The 15,019-nt window shown below is 46.5% G+C and overlaps 1 protein-coding gene across 1 annotated transcript in view; it reads left to right on the plus strand.

The window, feature by feature from the left end:
* The first annotated feature begins 248 nt into the window (after positions 1-248).
* The window catches only part of BMERB1 (bMERB domain containing 1), a 106,803-nt gene continuing 92,032 nt past the window's right edge, over positions 249-15,019 (plus strand). Inside the window, exon 1 of the mRNA XM_044233249.1 lies at positions 249-491. Within this exon, the coding sequence (XP_044089184.1) occupies positions 386-491 (106 nt within the window). The 5' untranslated portion in view covers positions 249-385. The remainder of the gene's footprint in view (positions 492-15,019) is intronic.

Here is a 15,019-nt window from a genome sequence, read left to right on the forward strand (position 1 = left end):
AAGCAGCGCAGTGTCCCGGCAAAGCATCACCACCGGCTTCAGCACGGGCGGGGCCTATGTTTTTACTTCCTTTGGGTTGGTTCTGTTTTAGTTGTTGTTTTTGTTGTTCTTCTTAGAGTTATCATCTGCCCCTCTTTCTCTCTACCCAACCCCCCAGCCCCCTCGCCTCCAGTGCGCATGCGCCCCATATCCCCCCCCCCCCCAAGCCATCCTGCCCCGCTGGGTACCAGTCAGCGCCCCCCAGCCCTGACGGCGGAAGAGATGTAGCAGCGTCACCATCGCCCGGCCCCTTAAAACGCTGCTGGCTGGAGCCGCCTCCCTCCCTGCAGCCCGCGGCGGGGATGGAGTAAAGGGGGACCCATCGACCTGCCCGCGGGGATCAGCGATGGAGTTAAAGCAATCTCTATCCACCCATCTGGAAACCGAGAAGCCTCTGAGGCGCTATGGGGCGGTGGAGGAGACGGCGTGGACAGCGGAGGGACTGGGGAGAAGTGAGTACTCGGTTGGAAGCGGGGGGAACCGTTGGGGATCCGTGCGCTGGAGCCGGTGGTCGGGGGAGCGCTGGGATCGTAGGGGAGCGGACCAAGGGGAGCGCCCCCGCAGCGGGGCTTTCAGGGCTGGGAGGGATGCGCAGCGCTGCGCAGCGACGCGCTCTTCCGCGAACCTTTTGTTAAGGGGGACCCTCCAGGCTGGGCTTCGCCGGGAGGCTTGGGAAATCTCAAGGCAGCAAGCCGGGAGCCTGGGGTGGACTCGGTAGTCCCGGATCCGTAAGCTCGCAGCTGATCTTGGAAAGTAAGGTCTTGCCCGCAGCCGAGATTGGAGAGTCGGTTCTCCGGTTCTCCGCCTGGGGTGCGCTAGGACGCTGGAGCGGTCGGACCATCCTGGAAAGCGCCCACGTCCCTGGAGGGGGGAGTGTCCGCTGGGTTTCTGCCGTGTTTCTCCCCCGGCGCCGCGAGGTTTAGGGCACACCTGAAATCCCCAGCTTTTCTTCCCCCGCCTTCTCCTGGGTCGCGGGTGGGACGGAAAGGGTTAGGGGAAGGTTAACCCTGTGTGCACCCTTCTCCTTTTTCCCTTGACTCATTCAGTCTTTGGTTTGGGTATAATCCTAGAAGGCACTTCTGAAACGGGCCGACTTTATTTGCCGAGTCTGTCTACGGTATTTAGGTGTCCACAGTGTTTGCAGATAAACCAAGGATTTTTGTTGTTCATGAATAGGACGCAGCGGTTAAAACTCCTGCTTTCGAGTATAGAGGCAGCCGCAAGGGCCCCACAGGGGCACCAGCCCTCCCTGCAAAGCCAGGGCTCTCTGTGGTGCTCCTGTCTTTTCAGGGCTCCCCCTAGCACGCTGCCTCCTGCCGGGCTGGGAAGGGCCTCTCACCCTTCTCAAGGACCCTCAGCTTCCTGCCCTGGCTCTGGGTAACCGTGCTCATCTCCAGTCGCAGAGCTACGTTGGATCAAAGTATTGAGTGTGCTCCTGTTTTGACTTGGTAGAAGACGGTGTGGGTCCATGCATGCATGCGTGCGTGTGTGTGTGTGTGTGTGTGTGTGTGTGTGCGCGCGCGCGCGCGCGCACGCTCCTTCTCCACACCTGTTAAGACAAATTCAGAAAATCTTCCTAGAATGGCTCAACTGTATTCTGGTTCTCAAGGGTTCAAGTTGAAATCACAATCAAATGCCTTCGTTCTGCACCTGGCACCCACAATGCTCCCAACCTCTTTTCTTGCTCCTTTTAAAATCTGGATCCTTCCTCCTCTTTCTTCCTTTCAAACCCCGTTGGCTTTGGTACTTTGGCGTGACACGGGGGCTGAGGGGCTCTGCTTCCTACAAGCTCAGAATAATCCCCACAATGGCTGCCCTTTATTGCTAAGACAGACACGCACCAGGTTCTGTGCTATAAACTTTAAAGGCATTATCTCATTCAGTCCCCACAGCTACGTCCCGGGTGAATTCTGTGACTCCCCATCCGCAGCTGGAAAAAGCACGGCTTGCTAGGAGCCGTGACGGTGAAGTTTCAGAGTCAGAATTTGAACCCAGAGCCCCTCTCCGCTTTTAACATGAAGGTTTACTGTTTTCACAGTTTCAGGAAGCTCTCTCAAATCTGTGTGAGTCTCAGAACATATACAAGTACACGGCCACCCTTTTGGTCTCTGGAGCCCCCAGTGGCCTTGAAAGAATGCTGGGTCCTTGCAGAGTGGAAGCCGTGTTCAAATACTCTCTGGGTTTGAATGCTGGCTCTGCCCCTTGCTGCCTATGGGACTGACTCAAGGCACATTTCTAAGCCTTACTCTGCCTCTGTTCTCTGAAATGGAGATGGTAACAAGACCTACCTTATAGCTCCACTGCAAAAACTCAGTAAGAAGGTATATGTCGAGCTCAAGGTTTAAGAGCTCAGTACGTGTCAGCTGCTTCAATTATTTTATTACTACATCTGTAGAAGCAACAGATTCCATCCTTCCATCCTTAGCAAGGCACTGCATAAAGAACACGCTGGACTCAAACTGCCATGATGGTCAGTTCCCTAATCATTCTCTTACAGCTTTTTATTTTCTCACCATTTTGCTAGGACAGTTTTCAAACATACAGGAAAATCACACTGAACACCTAATATAAAGCAGATTAGCTCCTGAAATTTTTATCCTTCTGAGTCTTAGGCTGCAAACCGTTAAAAGCCTAGTAGAAAGGCTTTCTCATCTTCTCTGTTCCAAACCATCAAAGACTCTGACTTTTCTTCCTATTCACATACAAGACTATAGTTTCTGATCTCCTTTTGCATGGATCCCCAAATCTGCTTTTTTCCCCTCCCACTTGAACTTGAAATATTCTTAAGGCACCCATCCAGAGTCCCCTTTTGAATCATAAATCTGTGGTTGTTACCTTTAGAAAGCTTTGATCTCTGGACTTTTGTCTGCAATCTGACCTTTTTTTTTTTTCTTCTTAAAGATTTATTTATTTATTTGAGAAAGAGAGAGAGAGCATGAGCTGGAGGGGCAGAGGGAGAGGGAGAGAGAGAATTTCAAGCAGACTCCGTGCCCACTGCAGATCCCCATGCAGGGCTCAGTCCCAAAACCCCGAGGTCATGCCTGAGCCGAAACGAATGGTCAGACACATAATCAACTGAGCTACCCAAGCACCCCTTAAAAACAATTTTAAAAGGGGGAAAAGATTGCAGAACTGGTCATTTTCAGGATAAGTTGTATGAACTATTGTCTTCAATTTGAACTATAGTTTTTAGATGGAAGATACATTTTGTATGGCAAGAATGGGAGTTTTGAAATCTGGTTAAATGGGTCCAAACCAGTTCTAACACTTTGTTGCTTTGTTAGAAATTGGTGAAACTGGTGAAACTCTCTGTGCGTCAGTTACTTCATCTGTAAAATGGGGATATGTTGGTTTGAGATGTTGGGAGCTTCTCCAAGGTGAAATTCAAAACTGAACCCCCACGGAGAGGAAGGAAGGAGAGACAGAGTCAGGATGCTCCAGAGAGACAGGTGGCAGGTGTAATCAGGAAGGAAATTTATAGGTGGCCGCAAGGCAAGTAGATCTCCATACCTACCCACCAGAATCTCAAATAGTTTCATGCAGGCCTGAATAGGGTTCAGTTATATATACTTCCAGATGGTCCTGGCAACACCTTACTCTTTCAAGGCTGTGCCCTTGGAATAGCTCCTGCTGTGAAAATGCTTGTACATTTCAAGGACAGGGGAGGGAGTGAGGAGTCTGCAATTGCTGGGGGGGGGCAGTTCTTGGGTCAAATGGTGGTCATATCCTCTCCATAACCTCCCCCAACAGGATGATAATCATAACGATCACTTCAGGCTGTCAGCAGGTTTAATGGAATAATGTATATAATGTGTTCAGCACAGAGTCTGGCACACTGTAGGCGCTCAATGCTATAAGGCTGTCGTGATAGGACATAAGCGGAGGTGCCCAACAGCATGGGAGAGGGTTATTTCGAGCTCACCAGTCAGTTCTTGCTTGTGTCCATTGCTTTGTAAATCGCAGATAATGATTGTGTATACACCACGTTCCTCCTCGTGGGAATGTTTGGAGGAATGAATGGCTTTTGAACCCTTGCAAACCACCTGGTATTTTCTCCTTTGAGAAGGATTGGAAGCAATTGCTTGCATCCACCTGAGACAGCATTTTGCCCCTAGAAGTGAGTTAGGTTTTTTTTTGTTTGTTTGTTTTCTTTTTACTCAGTTGGAAAATGGATAGTGACATTTCAGTGTGGTTCGATGTATAAAAATATTGCTTTCAACCAACTGTAATTAATTGAGAGAGACACAAAGACAAGGTGACTTCTGAAAAAGCGTGGAGCTTTTTAAAGCACAATTGTCTGTGGTCATAGCCATTTCACAATAGGTTTTCATGTCCCCTAAAGGGTGATCAAGATTTTGGACAGAGGAATGTGGGTTGTGGGGTGGGTGGGGTAGGCACTGGCACAGCGGGGAGGAAATGCCCTTAGAGGTAAAAGCATTGGCAAAAGCACAGAGGTAGAAATAAATGAGCTGAGAGAGGGGGACTGGAATAAAGCAGAGAGCTGAAACACCAGGGGAGGTGACAATTATTTAAAAGTCCGAGGGTGTGTGCTGACTAGCAAGCAGGTCATTCCACTGGCCAATGTTTCAGGTATTAACAGTGTGGGGGTAGAAATAACATGGATTGCCGGCGATCTACGTAATCGATTCTTGGCAAAGGTTTTATGTTCCTTTCATCTGTCTGATTAACAATGCTAATTTTATTATCTCAGTTTTATTTTGTTCTGGCATGATTTCTTTTTTCAAGTGTACAGACTAGTATGTGCACTTCATTTAAAAAAACTGAAATTCATCTGAAATAGAAAAATAAAAAGTGAAAAATGACTTAATCTGTTCCTCCCGCCCATTCCCCATGTATTCATTCAACAAATAGGTATTGAGTGCTTTGTGACTGCCAGAAAGTGTTCTAGGGGCTTCGGATACAGTGTTGAGCAAGGCAGACAAGGTTCCCGCCCACGGGGAGCTTCTCTTCAGGGAAGTGAAGGGGTCAGATAATACAGAGACAAACAAATAATGTAGCTCAAATGGTGTTACATGGGAATATTTCCCACCTGGTGGTCGGGAAATGCTTCTCTAAGAAGGTGGCATTTTGCCAGTAAACGTCAGAGATCATATGCAAAGGTCTTTGCCGTGTTAGAGGAAGGATAGAAGGCCAAGGTGGCTGGCACCCAGAGAGTCAAGGAAGACAATGGAGATGAATCAGAGGGGAGCCATAATGGGTCGGGACTTGTAGGTTGTGGTTACCAAAAAAAGTACATGTTTTATTCCTCTTATGGAAGAAGCTACTGCTGAGTGTTAAGCAGGAGACTAACATGAGCTGGGTTTTGTATTTTAAAAGGTCACATAAGCTCCTGGATAGAGAATAAGACCACAGGGGCAAGTGAGGGTCAATGTAATTATCCTTTGCTGTGGTCCTAATTTTTCCTTCATCAATCCCATTGGTAAGGTAGGAATTTTCATGAGTGTGAAAGGTATGACAAGGGGTAGGGCAGCTCTGGCTGTCTGGTGGGAGATCAAGCTCTGGCTTAAGATTGAGGAACTGTGACCATCTCTGCCCTAGGCTGGATGGACAGCGAATGTGTAATTTACAGCAGGAACTATGTAGCAGGAACTCGAAGATTATGAACTTGATCCTTATCTAGTATGCACAGGGATCAAATCCAATTATTTATGTTTCTCTGTGTTCATACTGTTGTTTCATTGTTTTAAATTTATTTATTTGAGAGAGAGTGAGAGGGAGAGTAGGAGCAGGGGAGAGGGACAGAAGGAGAGGGAGAAGCAGGCTGCCCTTGGAGCAGGGAGCCCCATGATCATGACCTCAACCAAAGGCAGGTGCTTAACTGACTGAGCAACCCAATGCCCCCGTTGTTTCATTTTTGCAAGCATTTCTTTCTTATATGTTAATTGAAGAAAAAACTATTTGTGCCTCTTCTTGGTCTCTGATTAGTTATTAAAGACTTATTAATAATAATGGTAGTTAATGAGCTCTAGCTGTGAACTTGAGCTTATTAAATTCTCATAACAACCCTATTATGTCAGCTGAATTCTCACTCCCCTTTTACAGGTGGGGACATCAGGGCTTCAGGAGGTTGAGAAACTTGGTCAAGGTCCCAAGTTGGTACGTGGCAGAGCTCAAGCCCCCTGCCACTCTAGCTGTCTGTGACTGTAAACGTTCCTCGCCTGTGTCTGTTATGCCTAGCATAGATGCTGAAGAGAATAAAAATGAGATAAGACACAGCCCCCTATCCTTAGGAAGCTTCCAGATTTGGGGAGCGTGGAGACACAGAAGTAAAGAACAGCATAATCTGTAATACCAATAACAAGAAACGAATGTGAAATGAAGGGACAGGGGAAAATGAGGAAAGAGAGCTCTGCTCTTCCTTGGGGCCCCCAGCGTGACATCAAGGACTGTCTGCACTGGGCCTGAAGGTTAAGCAGGGTTTCGAGAGGATATTAGTGGAGAGAAGGGCATTTCAGTGAGCTGCCCAGCCCGACAGAGAAGTGGGGATCCCTAAGGCCAGGGTCCATGCACTAGGGTCCTTTTTTTTTTTTTCCCCCCTGTTTCTTTCTCATTGGCTCTCGAGTCCTGGGACCCAGCTCTGTGTGGTTCACAGATGTCAATCTCTATTATCTGGAAGAGCCTGCGAGCTGGAGACCAGCACGGGCAGATGCTAATCGTGTAGCCGCGCAGACCAGTGCTCACAGAGCTCCCACAGGGATGCTGCCCAAACGGTTCATTCGTTCCTCCACTAGTCACTTATGCAGCAGGCTTGAGCCCCTGTGGGGGTACTAGCTTCAGAGGCAGAGAGAGGAAAAAGACCCAGGCCCCGCCTTAAGGAGTTCTCAGGTTGTCTGTGTTCCTGGCCTCCTGCTGCTGCATTTTCGCCTCATGATCTGAGCCCAGTCACCTACCTTCCCTACACCTTAATTTCCTCCTCTGAGAAATGGGAGTGTACCAAATACCACTGAACTGTTCTGGGGTCTGGGAGAGAAAGTGGTTCTTAAAGCAGCCTGAAAAGATGAACAGTAATTCAGGCTCCTTGCTCAGCGGGGAGCCTGCTTCTCTCTCTGCCTCTGCCTGCCACTCTGCCTGCTTGTGCTCTCTCCCTCTCTGACAAATAAATTAAAAAAAAAAAGATGAACAGTATTTCATTAGTGATTGCAAGGAACAGCATTCCAGGCAGAGGAAACAACATGTGTGAAGACACAGACTGAAGCAGCAGGAGGTAGAAGGCTCACCACATTGAGACAAAACTTTCCTGCAGGGTCCAGGGGGGCACATAAGGACCAGATTCTTAGAATAAGTTTGAATGAATCAGAGTCAGACTTACTAATAATTACTTTTTTCTTAAAATGTCTGTACACATAGGGATGGTAAAAGGAGAAAAAAACAATTATTCTAAGGGAAGTAGAAGGGAATGATTATAAAAACTAACCCGCACAGAAACTTCCTACATGCCTACTTCATGGATGTGTTTATATACATCCTCTAGTTCCACTCCTTACAAAACATCTTGTGATGTGAAGTACATGGAGATTATTTATTCCATTTTACAGATGAGGAAATTGGGACTCAGGGAGGTTAAGCAACTTGCCTAAGGTCACTCTGCCCATAGAGGGCAGAGTTGGAACTTGAACCCAAGCCTGGGTGACTGAATCCTGCTCCCTTCTTGATGTCCTGGGAGTGGCTGGGGTTCCTATTCATTCAGACGGGGAAGGTCAATTAGTGCTTCTAGTACAGCGTCGTGTCTCCTAGTACTGATTCTGAATTCTTGGGCAACAGAGGGGCCGATTAGGGTCGTGTTTGAGAGTGGAAGTGCTGCCTACATTTGAATCCTGGCTCCTAAGCTGTGTGGTCCTGGGCTGCTTCCTTAACCTCTCTGAAGTTCGGTCTTCTCCTCTATAAAATGGAGCTAATCACAGGACCTGCCTCATATGGTAACAAAGAAAATCCAAAGAGGAAGAGGAGTCATGAGGGCCGAGGTGGGTTGAACAGGGTTGCTACCCTCAGCCAGAGTAATCATGCCAGGTGTCTGGAGCAGGACAAGGGACAGAGGTAGCATTTAGAAAGTAGCATTCAGAAAGACTTGTATGACAGTGGTTGCACCCTGAATGGAAGGGCAGGGAAGCTGGAGGGTTCTGGAAACATCTGGTCATGAGGTCACCTAGGCTGGGGTCTTAAAACAGAGGCAGTGGGCGGGGAGGAAGGGGTGAATCAGATATCCCGAAGGGAGAAGACATTAGTACTCGATTACAGGTAGGAAAGAAGGAGGGTCTCCTAAGAGCCACAGTGTGGTAGGGAAGGAATAACAGTGTGGTTAGCCTGGAGTCTTAGGGTTCAAATACACTGGCATCTGTGCTGCCCACTCTCACTTTCAATAGGGCTCAAAGAGGTGCAGGCATTGTGTGTATGGGGAGAATAATGACCCCTTACATTCATATAGCACCTTCTAATTTATACTTTTCCTGTGTTTTCTCATTTACTCTTTATAAGGAAGGGCTAAGAGCTGGAACTGTCTTGTCCTTTGGGATATGGGTTAACAGGTTAAGGACTCACCCCAGGGAAGGGGTTAAGCCAGTAAGGACTGAGCAAGGATCTAATAGTTGAGGTGATTTGCCCTAGACCAAGGTTTCCAGGTGCATTTTTTATTTGTGTAACACACAACCAACTGCATTATAAATGATATGTCTTGGGGCACCTGGGGGGGCTCTGCTGGTTAAGCATCTGACTCTTTTTTTTTTTTTTTTTTTTACTTAATTTTTTTTAGGTTTTCTTTACTTATTGTCAGAGAGAGAGAACACACAAGCAGGGGGAGCAGCAGGCACTGGGAGAAGCAGGCTCCCCACTGAGCAGGGAGCCTGATGCAGGACCCGATCCCAGGACCCTGGGATCATCACCTGAGCTAAAGGCAGATGCTTAACTGACTGAGCCAACCAGGCGCCCAAGCATCTGACTCTTGATTTAGGCTCAGGTCATGATCTCAGGGTTGTGAGATGGATCCCTGCATCAGGCTCCTCACTGAGCATGAAGCCTGTTTGAGATTCTCTCTCTGTGTCTCTGCCCACCCCTTCCCCACTCTCCTGCCTCTCTCTCAAAAAAAAAAAAAAAACAAAAAAAAACGAAAAACAAAAACCCAAAACAACAACAAAACCCCAAAAGCAAAGAAACCCAAATGGTAATACTTGTGTCTAGATTCCATAACATCAAAATTGCAAAATAATCACAGTTCTGTGCATTTATTTGAAATCCCTGAGTAGGTCAGTCATTCATTCACCCACTTGCCCATCTACCCATTCATTCCCTCATCCATTCAACAGCATATTTATTGCTGGCCTCTTATATGCGGATTATTGTGCTAAGCTCTTGAGAATATTTTATTGAGTAGCATTTTGAGTAAGATGTTTACAGTTCCTGCCTTCAAAGTGATTTAAGGTCTACTGGCAAAAATAGAATTACCATATGATCCAGAAATCCCACTTCTGGGTATATATTTGAAAGAAACGAAAACAAGATATTGAAGAGATATCAGCACTCCCATGTTCATTGCAGCAATATTCCTAACAGCCAAGATATGGAAACAATCTACATGGCCACTAACAGATGAATGGATAAAGAAGATGTGGTGTGTATATCCAAAGCAGTATTATTCAACCAGGAGAAAGAAGGAAATCCTGCCATTTTCCCTTTAAGACAATGGATGGTCCTTGAGGGCATTAAGCTAAGTAAAATAAATCAGACAAAGACAAAGACTGCACGATCTCACTTATATGTGGAATCTAAAAAAAGAAAATGAAGAAAAAGCCAAGTTCAGAGAAACGTAGTAGAGAAGCAGTTGCCAGAGGCTGGGGGATGAGGGAAAGAGAGAAAGGGGTTGGTAAAAGGGGCAAACTATCATTTAGAAGAGGAGTAAGGGCAGAGGATCTAATGTAAAACCTAGTGACTACAGTTGATAACAACATATCCTATAATTAATTGAAACTTGCTAAGAGTAGAACTTAAGATATTCTCTCTCTCTCTCACACACATACACAAACATAAACACACATACACATGAGATCAGTAGGTCAGGTGATGATGGATACGTTAATTCCTAGATGACAGGAGTTCTTTCATACTGTATCTCTGTAACAAATCACCACAATGTCCACTTTAAAGATCTTATGATATTGTCAGTTACACTTCAACCAAGCCGAGAAGAGGGGGTCTACAGGGAGTGGTCCCTGTTTCCAGGGGTGCTGAACCAAAGAACCAAGAGATGAGGCTGTCCCTCTTAGTCCTTTAGAAACAGGATTTAGGTCAGTTGGGTGACCCAATGCGTTCTTAGTGAAATGCTGTCAAGAGATGAATTCAGTTGTTTTGCTAGATGTGTATTTCTGAAGGCCTTTGAGAAGATGAGTCCTAATGGGGTCAAACCACATTTTTTGGGCAAATCCAAGTGCAGTGATGTGATCCCGTCTTCTTGCAAGAACAATGACTGCAGAAACCCTGGATGTCTTATGTCGCGCTGTTCAGTGCTGAATGCGCGGCATCGACCACAGTGGCCGGTACTTAGAAGCCTCTCATTCAATCAATAGTTGCCGAGTTAGGGGGCTGTTAATCCACAAAGACTGAGGTCCAAAGGATTTAATCATGTTTTGCAAACCTCTGAAATCATCAAACTAAAGAGTAAAGTTAGCTGGAATCTTGGTCTGAATTGTCTGCCTGTCCCCTGGTTTAGACAGTTTGTTCCCGAGGCTGTAGTTATATGAGCAAGCCCCCTTGCTTGCCTGCTTCCAGGGAGAGGCAAGATTTTCAGATCTGATACAAAATAACAGGAATAGGCACTGGTTACTGCCAACTGGCCCTGTACTAACAGTGTCACGATGGGAGTAGGCTTGGCTAGGTGCTTAATGTCTGAGTCATATCTCCTTGACAATTAGATGTCCACAGAGGCGGGCACGCCACTCAGAGTTGCTCAGATCTTTTTGCAACCACAGAACCAAAACCCAGCATGGCCACATTAAATATACCGGGCCATTAAAAGACCTTTTAATTTCATGCAGAGAACAGAGTCATCTTAGACGCCGCTGGTGGAACTGTTTGGAGTGTTCCAGGCTTTTTTGGAAAGCCACCGGATAACATCTATTAAAATTTAAAATGCTCAGATGCTTTGACCTAGCAGTTCTGACTCCTGGGACTCTGTCCAACAGAAATAAAAACACCAGCATACAAAAACATATGTGCACAAAAATTTTTAAAAAATGGACACAAAATGAAGGCCCATCAGTAGCAGGATACATGAATAAACTGTTCATCTTTGTGCAATGCTGCAAAACCATTAAAAAGGAAAAAAGGTAGAGGAAGACCAGTTGTCTTAGAAGTATGATTCGGGGAGGAAAAGGAGAGCCAGGAAAATGTGTGTAACAGGATCTCGTTTCTGTAAAACAAAATTCTCTATGTCTGTCTCTCTAGCACATACAATATATAGCATTTATGTGCATGTGTCTGTGTGCGGTTTTATTAGGAAGAGAAAAACACAGAAGGATGCATAGTAAGTTGATGCCATAGGCTACCTGGAGGAAGGGACTGGAGGCAGGGCCGATGTGAGGGAAGGAAGAGGAGGCGGCAGCCGTCAGCCAGGGAAAAAAGAAAATTAAACAGCTATTTCCCTGGCCAAAAAAAAAAAAAAAAAATCCTCTGATATTAATACACATATCTATTTGTGCAAAGTTACACATTTGTGGGGTGAGGAAGAAGCATCCTAACTTCAGAAAGGTTAAAATGTGCTGGGAAAGGTGGGTCCCAGAATTGAGAGAGAATTTCCTCGGACTTAATCCTCACCACAATCCTACAAAGATCAAGCAGTGTGTGTGTGTGTGTGTGTGTGTGTGTGTGTGTGTGTACAGATATATATCCAGGAGCTTAGAGATGGAAATCTTGCCTCATTAGTCAAGAATGAAAGGATTTGAATCTCTAGACTTTCTGGTTAAGAAGTTCATACCTTTTCCTCTACAATGATTTGTAAATGTCCAAGCATATTAAATTCCATTGCAATTTCACATTTTTTTAAAAAAGGAAAGGCATCTGCAATAGTTTGTGGAGCTCTATTTTAAGAATCTGGGTCATCCCAGGGTGGACCATGTTCCTTTAGATCTTCTCTCTTTGCACTTCCCAGTTTCCCCCTGGTGGTTCCGGCGCTGAGAAATGAAACCGCTCACTCCCCATAATCCCGGTCTCAGAGACAAATTTGGGAAAAAGGCAATAATCAGGAGAGGCAGAGATCTAGAGGCTTTCCTCAACTCCTGTGTTGCTTCCTGTTACCCCTCAGGATGCTGTAACAAAAGGCCACAAACTGTGGGGGGTTATGAAAAACAGAAATTTCTTGCTTATGGTTCCAGAAGCTAGACGTCCAAGGTCAGGGCATCTGCGGATTCCGTGCCTGCTGGGGACCTACTTCACAGATTGTCTCGTAGCTGCGTCCTCACATGGCTGAGCATGCAGGGAGTTCTCTAGGGTCTCCTTGATCAGGGCACTAATCCCATTCATAATGACTTCACCCTCAAGACCTAATCACCTCTCAAAGGTCCCTCCAAACACCACCACCTTGAGGGTGAGATTTTTCACATATGAATTTGGAGGAGGGAGGGCAGAGACATTCTAGCAACCTCCTTAGTCCTGGAAGGAATTAAGACAGCTGGGAAGTTGGAGATCTGTCCAGGCCCCCACTCCAGGGGTGAAATGCTTTTACCAGGTGGCCCTTAGAAAGTAGCCATCATTTTGACAAGGAACAAAACTGATTCCCATTTTGGTTCTCTTTGGTTTTTGCATGCCCAGCACCCCATGTGACGAGTTCTCCCACTGGGGTGTTTGCAGTGCTGTGTCCCTGCTGGAAACCAGCCGCCCACCACAGCAGGGATCCGTCCATCTTCAACCTGTTGCCACAGACCTAGGGAAGGTGTTCCCAGAGCACGTCCTGCTGGTTAAATCCGGTGCAATGCCATCCGCCATCCACCATCTATAAGAGCGGCTCAGCCCCGGCCCAGGGCGGCCCCGGGCTGGATTCCAAGAGCTAAGACGTCTGCTTTCTCAGGGATCAGTTCTGCCTTAGAGCGGGGTTTTTGTTATTTCCCAAATGCTTAGCCAGGACTGGTTTAGTTTTATGTGTCTTTCTTCTCTACAGAAATAGAGATTTTTTAAAAAAAACTGAGATAAAACTCAACAATACCATAAAATGAATGCTGAACACTGAAGTGTACAAGTTAGTGGCATGTAGCACGTCCACTGTCTTATGCAACCTCTGCCTCCAGCTACTCCCAAGAAGGCGTGTACCCATGCAGCAGTCCCTCCCCATGCACCCTTCCCCTAGTCCCTGGCAACTGCTTTTTGTCTCTATGCAGGAACCTTTTCTGGATGCTTCAGATAAATGGAATGGATCAGTGTGTAAGCTGGCTTCTTTCACTGAGTGTAGTGGTTTTTTAAAAAAGATTTTACTTATTTATTTGAGAGAAAGAGCACAAGCAAGGGGAGCAGCAGGCAAAGGGAGAGGGAGAAGCAGACTCCTGCTGAGCAGGGAGCCCGATGTAGGGCTCCATCCTAGGACCCTGAGATCATGACCGAGCTGAAGGCAGAGGCTTTAACCCACTGAGCCACCCAGGCGCCCCCACACAGTTGTTCTTAAGAAGAGGAGAGGACACCTAAATCATCAGGAATACTGATAAATAAATACTGGAATACAGGAATACTGATAAATTTCTCAGGACACGTCTACGCTAAAGAAATTCATCCGGTATATTAAAGGAACCATGTGTTCGTCTCCTCTCCACCCCACCAAGCCAAGGGCTCGTTTCAGTTCACAAGAATGGAGAGGTCATCTGTTACCCATTGTGCTGTTTTCTTGGTCCCTTTCATTATGGTCTGTGCACTCTTTGGGGTAGTAATAGAGAAAAAAAAAATGGTCAGTCTCTGGACAGAGCTTTCCAGAGAAAACTTCGAGTCCATGTTCTCCAGGCTGACATAAATCCCCCTCATTTTGGTAGCAGAGCTAAGAGTTGATGTTTATCTCCCTGAAACATTTTCTTTGTTGTCCGTGTAAGCGACAATTTCTTCTTCACTTCAATTTGTAGTGAATAGAAATCCTCCCAGGCAGGAATGCCTTGAGGAAAATCGAATCCATTTTGCATGGGGAGATTTCTTTAGGCTTTAGGGAGCTCATAATCGGGTTTCTCTTGGCTTACTCCTGAACACAGCCCATACAGTTTTTATCAACAGTACTTTCTGTGCATGTGAACAGAAAACTGTGAGGCATGTGGAGAAAAAGAGGCCAGAAACCTTGGTACCAAAGTGCAGAGATGGGGTAGAAAAATCTTTGGAATCATCCACATCACAAAATGAGGGTGTCTGTATCAAAAAGGAATTAGATCTGAACGGCGCCTCTCAACTGGGGACAAGTCCTCCCCTCTCGTGAACATCTGGCATTGTTGGGAGATGGTTTTTTGTTGTCGCAATTGGGCAGGAGTGCAGGGGGTGGTGCTACTTGGCGTCTAATGGGCAGAGGCCAGAAATGTTGCTGGCCATCCTACAATGCCTGGGACAGCCCCCACAGTACAGCATGATCCAGCCCCAAATGTCAATGTCAGTAAGGCCAAGGTTGAGAAATCCTGGACAAAGGAACTCCACAAATTTCCCTCCAGCCCTAAGACCTCATGATGCTAAAACATGATGTCCAGTCCAAAAGCCCAAGTCTCTTGTTAGGGACTTAAATGTCCCTCCAAATTCCTGTTTTAAGGCCTTAGCACCGCACCCCCCGCCATGTGATTGTATTTGGAGGTAAGGCCTATAAGGAGGTAATTAGGTTTAATGAGGGGGTGGCTGGGTGGCTCAGCATATTAAGCCTCTGCCTTCAGCTCAGGTCATGATCTCAGGGTCCTGGAATCGAGCCCCGCATCGGGCTCTCTGCTCAGCGGGGAGCCTGCTTCCTCTTCTCTCTCTCTCTGCCTGCTGC

This window comes from Neovison vison, chromosome 14 (genome assembly GCF_020171115.1).
Source record: "Neovison vison isolate M4711 chromosome 14, ASM_NN_V1, whole genome shotgun sequence".
In the NCBI taxonomy this organism is placed as follows: Eukaryota; Metazoa; Chordata; class Mammalia; order Carnivora; family Mustelidae; genus Neogale; species Neogale vison.